Here is a 14,171-nt window from a genome sequence, read left to right on the forward strand (position 1 = left end):
ATCAATAAAACCTTATTTCCATATCATTGTTAATAATGAGTTCTGGGTCTTCATTTAAATTGCAGGGAATTGATCCAGTATATAGATGGTAATGTACCCTTGGTGGAGACAGATTTGGATGTTATTGCAAAAACTGGACCTGTACATAATATCAGAGAAGAGGGTTGCACTGATGCAGGTGGGGACAAGATTTGCACTACTGGCTGTGCGAAGCTGTCAGTGAACCTAAAAAATGACACAACGTATACACAGTACGATAGTGAGGCTGAGGATGAGAAAGAAGTGGGACTGCATGGTAATTGTGGCCATGGTTGTGATGCTCGGGAACCCCAGGTGGCTCTGAAATTAGGCTTTACTCTTCCAGCTTCTTGTTATGCCACAATGGCCATAAGGGAGCTGCTAAAAACATCAACTTCTGTATGTTCTATCGAAGCTTTTGCAGATGTCCTGTTTTAATCTGGGTTTGAATCATAGTGCATCAAGTATGCTACATTTTATTGTTGTCCTAATTGACCTGTATGTTTCACATGTGATCATGCTTTAGGCTGTGTGCTTGTAAAGGGATAATGAATATGGGGGCATTCTTAATTAACCACTAAAATGTGCAAACTTGTGCTACCATGTGTATGTTTTGCATATTTGAAAGAACTACATTAAGTGATGCTTTAGTTAGATTTACAGTGATTGGATATAACAGAGAGTATTGGGGGAAACTGAACTAGCTGATATCCCCTTTCGGCTTTTTTCCATGTGCTGTGGAAAGTTGACTTGTATTGTAGGAAACTTTATTCTTTAAGCATGAAATGGGCATCCGGCTTGATGTTTCTAGTCTAGACATACTACATTCTGTCCTTGAATGCCTGAGTAATATCCATAAAAAAAAATTAGAAAAAAAAAAGGCTGAGCAATATTGATTTTTCCTTGTCATATGCAGGTTGCCTTTCAGAAAACACAGAACCACTAATTTTTCACCAATGAAGATGTAGGGTGTCTTGGAACTTGTATATGATATTTTCTTGGAAATGATAAATCGGATTACGTGATAACTAACTGCAGGGGGAACGTGAAAGTTGCAGGTAAGATTCGCCCCATATGTTTAGAGCCTACCTTCTTTAACTTGATTTTTATGTATGTGTGTGTTTATGTTTTATTGGCAGCATGATAATATTTAGGCACTTATCTGGTAATTGCATTCACCCATGTTCTTTTATTTCCCAGGTAAATAAAATAATGACCATTTTAGCCATAAAAATTCCATTATTAAAAGGGGCATTTTTGTCCCATCCAAGTGTTGACAACTTTCCCCTAGATGGAAAAGTTAATTTACCTAGGAAAATAAACTTTCCCTGGTCCCCACATAAATCTGAAAAGAGAACATCGGTTTCTTGGTACAATGGTTTCCCCGTAATTTATCGGGAATTAGTGGAAATGATATATTTTATTGTTTTGATTAATGGGTAGGTGTTTGATTCAATTATTCCTCTTGAGTTCATGCACCCCTAGTTCAATCTAGTACTGGTCTTGCACACTAGTAAAAAATGACACTAACTTTATCTTCCTGACATGTGTATAATGCAATGATGGACTGATAGCATAAATTCTGATGTGTTGCATATGTACTAGCGTTAGTAAAATATCATGCCGCGAAAGAAACTTCCCATCCAAAAACAAAATTTTATTTGTTATTAGGTGGATCGAGAAACTGCATACAGCCACGCACAACAGAAAGCAAAATAAAATCCGCTTTTTGCTAGACAACCAAATGATGAAATTTTTTTTGTACGTACCCCATATCCAATTTGTCTAATAAGTAACGGGTGAAAGTGAAACCCTAAAATAATTATGACTCTTATGGTTTGCGCAGTCAAATTGCTATTGCATTCTCCAGGAGCTGCGAAAGGTTACGTTTGGAAACGATGCAAATAAGTGTGAATGTAAATATGTAGAGTGTAAAATGGTTCATATAAATTGCAAAGTTGTATTAGTTTTACACTGACAAATTTATCTTCTTAGACTTTTAGCTGTAATTGATGCAAACATGAATTTCAATAAAGCATATGTTTTTTTTTATCCAAAGCCCACATGAATGCAAATTTATTTCTTTTTTATTGAAGTACTTTTACATCTTATTATCAATGTAAGTATGCATTGGTCTGTCATTTGTCAATGCATAAATGTAATGTTGCCAAATACAGGCAAAAGTGAACCAGAGTGCAAATTTACCCTAAATCAGGATTTATAAACGCAACCTCAAGGATGATTCTTTTTGAGTTAGTTGGCATTCGTTGGCAGAAGCAAGTCAACGCTCTGTGGTAACCAAGGAGATTTCAATCTAGTCAATTTCCAACATGTCTAGTTATGCGGTTATGTTCCCAGCTTCGCCATGGACGCTTAGCAAGCCCTCTAGGCTATAGGTTACACCTAGATATCGTACACAGTTACAGGCAGTAACATTGCTTTACTTTCATTTACTAAGCTGGTGTTTGGAATCCATGCATTATTTCTGTTTGAAAAATGACCCCATCAGCATCACATTTGAAATCCATTTTTTCAGAATATACCTGATGTTTGGTTATGGCATGGAAAGAGTTTTGACCAATCAAAACCCACCCATGAATTTTGATTAATAACACCTAATTCGCTATCATGTTTATGATTCCAATTGATTGGTCAAGTGTTTTTAGATATCATATATTTTTTATATCATAGTTGAACCCTGTTTCTTTACAAAAAATGATTTCTCATATCATACTTTGGGAATTGGTAAAGGTGTGGTAGGAGAAAATATCCTTTTCAATGTATTTTTTTTCTTTTAACAGTACGAGAAAATATCCTCCAAATAAAAATGAACAAAGAATAGTATGGAAATTAGTTAAAGGAATTGCCTCCCATACTGATGGAGCTTGGTGTGTTGTTAGGGACTTAAACAATTTCAGGTCATCTGAGAAGAGAGGGGGTGGGGAGGTTCGTCCCAGTCTGATCAATATTTTTAATGAGCTCATTCATTGCAATCTCATGGACTTGGACATGAAAGGCAACCATTTTACATGGAAAATAACAACACCATGGAAAGGCAACCAGTTATTGACTTGTGGAGGAGATTATTCCCCAATGCAAATCTCATTAATTTACCTTTCCTTGCATTTAATCTTTCTCCTCTATTACTTCATACTAAATGCATGCCTTCGGTGGGCACCAAACCTTTTATGTTTGAAGCCATGTGATGTTTCAATCCAAACATTGGGAAAGTAGTGAGGCAAGCATGGAGTTAAGGTGTCAACGGTTAAAGAGATTTTTAATTTGTTGGGAAAAAAAAAAGAAATAGCCTCATTAAAGTTTTAAAATATTGGAATATAAATCATTTCGATTACGTGTGTAAGTCGGGTGGGTTGGGCCAGGTTTATGATCAACCCGAGCCTGATCCTAAAATTTGAGATTAAGGTTTGAGCCCAAGGTCAAGCCCGATCTTCCCAACCCGAGCCCAATCTACACTGTAATTTGATGCACTTGGGTTGTGTTCGGGACCAAGATTTGTTCATGGGTCGGGTCGGGATTTCACTCTATATTAATAGATTTTTCTAAGGCCCAAGCCTGAGCCCGGTCCGACCGTCGGGCCTACAACTTGGGCCCGAGCCCGGCCCTCATAAAAAGCCCGAAGCCCGGGCTTGGGCCCGAGCCCAAAATTTAGCCCATACTGTTACTACTATTGAAGCAGCTGAATAGAGAGAGATTATAAAGATAAGAATAAAAAATGTATATATTAAATTATAAATATATATTTTAATAAATATTATATTATTTATATATTTTATATAATATATAAAATACATATTATATATTTTATAAAATATATAATGCTGAGTCGGGCCAGGCCGGGCTTTTTTGACAAATCCCGAGCCCGGCCCGAAGCACAGTCAGGCTTATTGTGTTAGGCCTAAGGTCAGACCCGCGGGCCTAATTACATGACTAAGCCCGACTGGGGTGCGGGCTGGGCTGGGCCAGGCCATCGGGCTACCCGGCCCATGAACAGGTCTAGGCCTGAGCCAGGCTCGGGTTGGTCAATGAGCCCATACATACATATGTATGTATAGTTGGATTGGGCTTAGACCGAGTTTGGGCTACTTAAGGGCTAGGCTCAGGCTTGGACCAACAAATAAAAAAGCATAACTTCTTAGGCCTTAGTCTAGCCCAAGGACTAAAAATCCAAGTCCAACTTGTGTAAACTTTAGGACTGGGCCTGCCCAAGTTGCATCCCTAATTTTGGTGATCTTTTCAAAAGAAAACAAAGTATTATGACTAGATTGGCATCTCAAAAACAAATCATTGGAGACCTAATAATATTGCTTTTCTAGATTTTGAGGGTGCTCTCCAAAAGCAACTTGATAATATCGTTGCTTGTAAGGAAGCCTTTTGTGTCCAAAAATCTAAAATTGTTTGGATTAAATGGGGGGAATAATAAACTTCTTTTCACACTACCACCACTATTAGAATATCAATGAATAGAATTTTGGCTGTGAAAAACAATGAGGGATCTTGGAATAGTGACCAAACGAAAATCTCATATTATTTTAGTGACAAGTTTGTTCAAAGATTCAAATCCGAAGGTACTAATGAAATCTAGAATTTTATTAGAGAAATAAATAGTTGGGTTAATTCTTGAAGTTCTTGGAATGATCAAGGAGCTAAAAGCCCCAAGGCTAAATGGGCTGAATGCTCTTGTTTTACGAAAAAAATCTGGAATATTGTTGGGGAAGTTGTGAAATCTTTCTTTCATAGTGGAAATTTTTGTGGGATCATAAATAAAATGTTTATCACCTTGATCTCAAAAAGTAAGAATGTGAAAACTATAAAAAAAAAAATACCCCCTACAAGTCTTTGTAATGTCATCTATAAAATTATAGCTAAAATTTTGGTTAACAGGATTAAGCACCTATTGGATAATATCATTTTCCCATTTTAAAATGCTTGTATGACTAATAGAGAAATTAATGTTAACATTCTCATTGCCCATGAAATATTTCTTGCTATATATATATATATAAAAGAGTTCAAGCATGATGGCTTGTAAAATTGATATGGAAAAGGCATATAATAGGTTGGAGTGGGAGTTTATTGAAAAAGTGCTTGAAAAGTTTGATCTTTATGAGAAATAGGTGTCTTGGGTCATGGAGTGTATTATGACTGTATCCTATCAGATCTTAATTAATGGTACCCCTCTAAGAAATTCAAACCTACTGGAGGATAGCGAGCTTCCTTTTGGGTTCTCTCTAGCATCTCTCTTTTCAACCCCATTTTTGAGATTTTTTTCTAATATCAAGTTGGTATTAGAGCACTCTTCCTTCATTTAGGATTCTCCAATGGTTCATGGACATGCACATGGTGGACGTGGTAATCCTCTTCCACAAGAACAAGACCTTCATGATGTCGAAATGGATGGTTTGAAGAGGCAAGTGCAACAATGCTAGAAATGTTTAAAATGTTTTGAAGCCTTGAGTTATGATGAGCCCCGTTATCATTTAGAGGATGAATGTTCTAATGAAGATGAAGAATAAATTAACTCCTGTTCTGAAGAAATGAGCGAAGAGGCTTTTCGTCATCATCATTTTCAAAGGAATGATAGCTTCCAACAAGATTTCAACATCAAAATGGAGATGCTAGAATTTGAAGGAAGGATGCAATCAGAAGATTTCATTGATTGGCTTCACATTGTTGAGTAAATTTTTGACTATTAAGATGTACCTGGTCACCTCAAGGAGAAACTCATAGCAATCAAACTAAAGAAACATACTATTGTTTGTTGGGAAAATCTCAAAAAATCGATGAGCTCTTGAATGAAAGAGTCAAATTGTAACATGGAAAAAGATGAAGAAAAAACTTGAGAAGAAATTTTCACCTAAAAATTATCGTAAGGATGCTTTTCTCAAAATTCACAATTACAGGAAAAAGGAGTTCTCAATGGAAGACTATACTACTAAATTTGAACATCTCATGATGCGGTGTGTGGTGTTAGTGAGGAGGAAGAGCAAACAATTGTCTGTTATCTTGTGGGTTATGTCAAAAAAATTGCAAAGTTGAGTTACAACCATGTTGGGCTTACAATGATGTAGTCAAGCTTGCAACACAAGTGGAACAACTTAAGGAGTCATGTACGTGGGAGGAGTGTTTCGTCTCTTGATCATGCTTTCTTTAAGCAAGGGACTACCCTTGTTTCCAAGCATACTATGACACCTAAAATAATTGTTACAAATTTAATGCCAAACAAGTTAGGTGTTTCAAAGTGCTAAGGATTTGCCCCAATCATAAGATGGTTTCCTTTGTTGAAGAAGAGGTTAATGAGGATTCTCAATATTTTTAATTAGGAAGATTTAGATGAAGAAGAATAACTAATCTATGCAGACCATAGAGAATCTCTTGTCATTCACCAAAACTTGAATGCCATAGGTATTTCATACACAATACACTTCTCGTGGTAAGGTGTGTAACCTTATTATTGATGGAAGATGTTGTACAAACGTATGTGGTGGCAACATCTATGGTGGAGAACCTGAATCTAAAGACAAAAAAACACCCATACCCAAACATTCTCTCATGGCTTCACAAAGGAAATGAGGTATGAGTAGATAAAAGATGTTTGATTCAATTTTCCATTGGTAAGAAGTACACAGATGAAGTGATGTGCGACGTTGTTCCTATGGACATTTGTCATTTACTTCTTGGCCACCTATGGCAATATGATAGGAAGACGACTATTCATGGTGGGTTCAAAAGTGCTTACTCATTTTTCATGGATTGAGTAAAGGTTATATTGGGTCCTCCCAAATTAGAGGGAAGTCATAAACCAGCATGAAACTTATGCCCTTGTGGTGATAGAAGAGATTGAAGAGAAAAAATGGACCCTCTTTAATTTTGAAACCCCTTATTGAAGAGATTGTTGATGTTGTTTTTGAAGAACTACCACCATGGCATTCCCTCGATGCGAAATATGCACCACTACATTGATCTTACTCTTGGTGCAACATTACCTAACAAGGCTTGTTAGCGTACAAAATGAGTCCAAAGGCTCAATTTAGAAGGAGTACAAATGTAAATTTGTAGAGCGTAAAACATTGTATTTTGTATGTATTTGCACTCTACAAATTTGCACTTGTGCTCCTTCCAAACTGAGCCAAAAGAACATGAAAAAAATGCAAAGAGAAGTTTAAGAATTTCTAGATAAATACTTGGTGAAAGAAAGCACGAGCCCTTGTGTTGTGCCAACCCGTCTTGTGACTAAAAAGGATGAGACTTGGCGTATGTGTGTTGATGGTAGAGCGGTAAACAAGATCACTGTCAAACTAGATTTGAATTTAGTGTTTGTGATTCATTACCTATATTTCTGGGGTTTTTATCAATTTTCTATAATTATATCATTAATATCTTCTCAAGCCTCAACATTGTGTAGTGTTGAGGTTGCTTTTTCAAGATGCCACAATGAATAGAAAAATTCAAATAAATAAGCAATTGACTATTAATAATTATAACAATGGAAATGAACTGAAGATGGCTAAGCTCAAATAAAAATATCAAGTACATAAATAGAATACTAATAATGAATAGATGAATAAAAGATCTGTTGAGTACCAAAAACTATAATGATAGAAATTAGTTGAAATAACTATCACCATTACCTCTTTGTAGGGTTCTTTCTCAACTTTTGTGTAATTGCATCTCTAGTAGTTTCAAGATAAGAAAACATTTGAGTACTAATAAATATAACCATAGGAATAAGTTGAAGAAAACTAAAATAAAAAAGTTTATGAGTACTAATAAGTACAATTCAATTGAAAACTGTTTGAAACAATTAAATAAAATAGAAAAATGAACGAAAATAGAAACCATTACCTCTTCATAATACACATACACCTAATCAAACCTTGTTGAGTGGCTTAAAGAGCTTATTCTATCGCTCCCAATTTATTTGGATGAATTCGATATTCTAACCCTATAGAGCTTACAAGCTCACAAATTTTCTCTACTCGATCACCATCTATTTTTCTACCTAACTATTGAAGAAGTGAAGAGAAGAAAACTTCTAGCACAAATTTTCTTTACACTTTTCCTATCCTACCAGGGTAGAGCAGTAGATCCGGTTTATATATATGAGAAGTTTTCAATACATGGTTGGAAGTGTTTTCAGAACGGTGTCAGAGGACGAAAACTAGATTTGAATAGGGAGTGAGGGTATGGGTTGGGATGAACAAATGCGTAGGTTCTAACGAGGACTGAATGGAATCAACTTCAAACCAGTTTTGAACCAACCCTACCCAATCTATTATAATTTGGAACCTGATTGTGCGCGATCTAGATGTTCCTAACTGGAGGACAGTTCGAACGTCGATTGCTTAGCTGACTAATCAAACTATAAAACAAGTGGATCAAAGGACCCGGGGTTGTTAATCCGGCAATGTCACTCTGATGCTTAAGTCAATACTGTGGATAAGTAGCGAACTGAAAGCTTGAGAATTGGAGAGCTAGAATGCATTAAATCGCGCGTACCTGGGTATAGGGGGTTGATGTCTTTATATAGTTGGGCTCCCACAGGCCTATCGAAACGCTCCCGGAATCTTCGGACCAAACCGTAGGGGTCTATTACGCACTAGAAGGCGGGAATCGCGCTAGTTGACAAGGCTTACTGTTTCCTCCCGATTCGGGCGGGATGAGGATAATGCCTACGGTTACACGGCTTGATCCCGAAAAGTTCAGAGACGACTGGCAAGCTCTTAAAGATCTACTGCGTGTCACTTCGATAGGTTTAGTCATCCCGAGATTCTCGAGCTTCGGCACCATCCTAGGTACCCGAGGTGCCGAGGTGACCTGACCTGCTAAGGTGGCCGAGGATTTGACCCGACCTCCCAAGGTGGCCAGGGATTTGACCCGACCTCCCAAGGTGGCCGGGAATATCTATTTTCTCCTTTTTTTGAATTTTTTATTTTTTTAATTCCATGTCATTTTTTAAACAACCAATGGGATGCACTTTCCTAATAACCTAAATAATCTCTTCTCCTAAAATTACTCCAAAACTACCTCACCCACTATCCCCCACTTTCTCCAAAATTATCTCTACTTCCTATTTATCTTCTAAATTATCTTTGATTCCTATTTATCATACATGAGACTATTAATTGTGTATTTTTGCTATAAATTTCCAATAATTGTGTATTTTTGCTATAAATTTTCAATAATTATTGAAGTAAAACTAATGTTATTTATCAGAGATGAGACTATTAATTTAGCTGAAATTATGAGTGTTCATGAGTTGGTTCGGTTCGGACGTAGGCTATTTGGCCAACCAAATTGACCTGGTTAGGTTGGGGAGCTAGTCAGCTGAAATCGACTGACCTTTTGTGAAAACTGACCCACTCAAGTTGTATCGGTTTGGATCAATTTTTTTGTTTGGTCAATTGGTTCAAAAGATTTAAACTTAAAAATTGCATTTAATTTTAAAAATTATAGTGCAATTATTAAAAAATTAGATTTATGTTATAAAATATTTTAGACTAAGAAATATGGGAAATTTCCCACTTTTTCATATTAAAAATTATATTTAAAATATAAAATATTAATATATATCCATGGTTAGGTCGTTCAATTTTGGTTGGTTTACAAATGGTCAAAATGAAATTGATCCAACTTGGTAAAATTGGGAAATTTTTTAACCAAAGCCGACCTAAAATACTAAAAACTGATCAACTCGGGTCGAGTTGATCGGGTTGGTCGATTTCATCAATTTGATGAATAAACCTAACTGAAATTAATTATAGTTATTTTTGTATTATAAAGAATTTATTAAAAGTAATATATAAAATATGAATAATTATTAATTATTTAAAAGTTGAAAATATAAAACAATTGTATACTCTTATGAGTTCACATCTGTTCCCCACAACGTCCCATAGCATATCCCCGTCGTTTATTGGGAACATCTCCTGAAGATGACACCATCTGTTCTGGTACTATCATCGGGAGATGTTCCCAATACACGGTGGAGATGTGCTGTGAGATGTTGTGGGGTGCCCCCTTGTGGGGCGCAGATGTGAACTCTACTCTTATGTGTTTCTATTAAGGTCATTTACTAGAACACACCTTATAGTTTTACATATTTACTTAAACCTACCTTATAGTTTTCATTTTACTAAAACATCCCAAATATAGTCAATAGAGTGGTTGCCCGTGTTTTATTAAGGAGTGTTTGTTTTGCCATTAGGCCCATGATTTATTATTCCAAAAATATCCTTAACAGTTGTTTTTATACATAAAACAAAATTGACCAAATATAGCTAATAGAGTGGATGCCCGTGTCTTATTAAGGGAAAAAATGATATTTTACTTTTTATTTTTTTATTAAATTTATTTAGATAAGCATTAGGGTCGACACTATCATTTTCCACTCTCATCTAATGGAAGATTGGTTAAATACATTGCAAATTATAAGTTGTGTTTTAGTAAAATGCTAACTATATGGTAGATTTTAGTAAATCCATGAAACTATAGGCATATTTAGTAAATTACCATTTCTATTATTTAGCTTTCACTTAATAAATCACGTGCATTGCACGGGTCCCTACTAGTATATATATATTAAAACTAGTCCAGCCATGTCAGCATGCCTCTCCTTTGAGAGAAGCTATTTATCTATTTTCTCCTTTTTTGATTTTTTTTAATTCCATGTCATTTTTTAAACAAACCAAGCACTTTCCTAATAACCTAAATAATCTCTTCTCCTAAAATTACTCCTAAACTACCTCCCCCACTATCCCCCACTTTCTCCAAAATTATCTCTAATTCCTATTTATCTTCTAAATTATCTCTAATTCCTATTTATCTCCAAAATTATCTCTAATTTAGTAGAGAGTTTCTCTCCTAAATTATCTCTAATTTCTATTTATCCTCTCCCATACTTTTAATCTATATCTATCTAAAGAAAGTTTGGATTAAAAAATTTAAGAATTATTTAAATATTCTAACAAAATTAAAAAAATAACTTTAAAATATTTATTAAAAATACAAAAAATAATTTTATATTTTTACAAAATATATCTCGAAATTATGTACTAGCAATTTAAATTATGTTTTTTTTGGATTATCAATTTAAATGTTTTTTAAATATTTAATAATATGTAAAAGCTTTAAATAAATAAAATTCAAATAACAAAAAAATTTAAATATGTTATAGATTATGTAAATATTTAAATAACTAAATATTTATGATAACTAGATTTTAAATAGTTAAATATATATATATGGTCCTGCCATGTCAACATGTCTCTCCTTTGGGAGAAGCTAATTATCTATTTTCTCCTTTTTTTGAATTTTTTATTTTTTTTTAATTCCATGTTATTTTTTAAACAACCAAAGAGATGCACTTTCCCAATAACCTAAATAATCTCTTCTCCTAAAATTACTCATAAACTACCTCCCCCACTATCCCCCACTTTCTCCAAAATTATCTCTAATTCCTATTTATCTCCAAAATTATCTCTAATTTAGTAGAGAGTTTCTCTCCTAAATTATCTCTAATTCCTATTTATCCTCTCCCATACTTTTAATCTATGTCTATCTAAAGAAAGTTTGGATTAAAAAATTTAAGAAATATTTAAATATTCTAACAAAATTAAAAAATAACTTTAAAATATGTATTAAAATACAAAAAATAATTATATTTTTACAAAATATATCTCGAAATTATGTACTAGCAATTTAAATTATGTTTTATTTTTGGATTATCAATTTAAATGTTTTTTAAATATTTAATAAAATGTAAAAGCTTTAAATAAATAAAATTCAAATAACAAAAAACTTTAAATATGTTATATATTATTTAAATATTTATCATAACTAGATTTTAAATAGTTAAAATAATGAAATATATATATATACTAGTCCTGCCATGTCAGCATGTCTCTCCTTTTAGACTAAGAAATATGGGAAAATTCCCACTTTTTCATATTAAAAATTATATTTAAAATATAAAATATTAATATATATCCATAGTTAGGTCGTTCGATTTTGGTCGATTTACAAATGGCCTGTTATGGGCCCGCGCGTAGGATCTCATCACGGGGCGGTCCATGGGGAAAACTCCTAGCCTTCCCTTGCCCTTCCCTTTGCGTGCTGACCCTATTGTGGCAAACTAGGGGTTGATTTGTCCAAGAGATCACCCTAACTCTCCCAAGCTCTTCTCTTGATCGAAAATTCAATGCCTTTTCATTAATTTGTGGCTCCTTAAATAGGAGATTACAGAAGGAAATTCTTAATTAAACTCAAACTCCAACTTGAACTCAAACTCCTAATTACCTACTCCTAATGGTAACACAACTCCTATTTAAGATAAGATAAGATAAGATGGAGTAGCTGGCGGCGAGTTGGCGGGAAGAGATAAGTGTGGACCCACCCTGATGAGCTGTCGTGTGGGTCCCGCTCTACTACTGCTGCCGGGCGGCGTGCGCGTCTCACAGTGCTGTTGCCGTGTGGCGCATGCTACTGTCGTGCGGTGCATGCTGCGCGCTGTCGGGCGGTGCGTGCTGCGCGCTGCCAGGCGGTACGTGTTGCTGTGCGGCGCTGCCGGGCGGTGCGTGCTACTGCGCGGCCTGGTGTGCGTGTCGCTGCCTGTAACTGCGACGCAATGTGCTGTCAGGTGGTGTGTCCATAACATCACACCCCTCTTGGACAACGAGCTTGTCCTCAACCTCGAGAGCTGGGTAGGCACTGTGAAGGTCGGTCCAGGGAATCCAGGTGGCCTCCGCTGAGGGTAGTCCTTCCCATTCTACGAGAACCTCGAAGGTACCCTGATTGATGCGTGACCGGACAAGAGCTCGAGGGTGGAGGATGGGTCTGCCATCCTTTAGAGGGGGTAGAGAAGGCACGTGCTCAGGGGGAGTCCCTGTAAAAGGCTTCAGTAGGGACACATGGAAGACGTTATGGATTCTGTTGTGCTCCGGTAGCTCGAGTTGATAGGCAACCTTCCCGACCTGTCGGAGAACCTTGAAGGGCCCGTAAAATCTGGGGGCCAGCTTGGGGGGGCCTCGCCGCTTGAGGGAAAGCTGGTGGTACGGTTGGAGCTTCAGCCAAATGAACTGACCTGGCTCGAAGGTGACTTTGCGACGGTGTTGATCGTAGGTTTGCTTCATACGCGCCTATGCCTGCTACAAGCGTAGGGAGACTTCGGCCAGGAGGGCGTCGCGGTCTTGGAGACTGCGATCTACTTCTTCCAACCGTGTGGAACCTGGTTCGTACAATAAAAGACAGGGAGGGTCTTGGCCATACACAACCCGGAAGGGGGTCATGCCAAGGGAGGAGTGGTAGGACGTGTTGTAGCAGTATTCGGCCCAAGGAAGACAATCTACCCAGCATCGTGGTTGGTCCCCTACGAAACAGCGGAGGTACATCTCTATGGTCCGGTTGACAACCTCTGTTTGCCCGTCCGTTTTGAGGGTGGTAGGCGGATGAGAAAGCCAGGGTCATGCCTTGTAATCGAAACAGCTCCTTCCAAAAGGTGCTGGTGAAGACTGCGTCCCTGTCGCTGACGATGGACTCTGGCAGCCCATGTAGGCGGAAGATGTGCGTGAAGAAGGCGCAAGCCACAGAGACTGCACTGTATGGGTGGGACAACGGGATGAAATGGGCATACTTGGAGAAGCAGTCCACCACCATGAATAAGACCGATTTCCCTCCAACTTTAGGCAAGCCTTCAATGAAGTCCATGGAGATATCGGCCCAGATCTGTGTTGGGAGTGAGAGGGGCTGTAGGAGGCCAGTCGGGTGTAAATTCTCCCATTTTTGTTGCTGACATGTAGAGCAGTTCTGGATGAAATCCCTAACTGAGCTGCGCATACCATACCAATGAAAATCGGCGTAGACGCGATGCAATGTCTTCTGAACCCCTTCGTGGGTGGCGTTATGGATGCTGGCGATGATGGCTAGAATCAATGGGCAATCTGTCGGGAGATATACCCTTCCTTTGTACAGCACAAGTCCCTCATGGATAGACCAGTTCGGGCTGGTTGTACCTGCCTGTAATTCTTGCACCCGATCCCCCCAAGTTGGTGATTGGGGCAGTACGCTCCTTAGGTTCTCCATTAGGGTAACGCGGGGCCGGGAGATCGCGCAAAGGTGGACCGTGTCTTCATCACGCC

At 37.2% G+C, this 14,171-nt stretch overlaps 1 protein-coding gene across 5 annotated transcripts in view; it reads left to right on the forward strand.

Annotated features, from left to right (window-relative positions):
- The window catches only part of LOC104598649 (multisubstrate pseudouridine synthase 7-like), a 45,298-nt gene extending 43,228 nt beyond the window's left edge, over window positions 1-2,070 (forward strand). Inside the window, exons 19-22 of one of the 5 annotated variants that reach the window (XM_088889950.1) lie at window positions 66-482; window positions 935-1,076; window positions 1,690-1,779; window positions 1,865-2,070. In XM_088889950.1, coding sequence (XP_088746076.1) covers window positions 66-456 — 391 coding nt within the window. In that variant the 3' untranslated portion in view covers window positions 457-482; window positions 935-1,076; window positions 1,690-1,779; window positions 1,865-2,070. Of the gene's footprint in view, window positions 1-65; window positions 483-934; window positions 1,780-1,864 lie in introns of those variants that run through there. The other 4 variants (XM_010260819.3, XM_010260818.3, XM_019198000.2 and 1 more) reach the window with 4 other exon arrangements.
- Window positions 2,071-14,171: the final 12,101 nt, after the last annotated feature.

The sequence above is a fragment of the Nelumbo nucifera genome, chromosome 6 (genome assembly GCF_055504915.1).
Source record: "Nelumbo nucifera cultivar China Antique chromosome 6, China Antique-T2T, whole genome shotgun sequence".
Classification (NCBI taxonomy): Eukaryota; Viridiplantae; Streptophyta; class Magnoliopsida; order Proteales; family Nelumbonaceae; genus Nelumbo; species Nelumbo nucifera.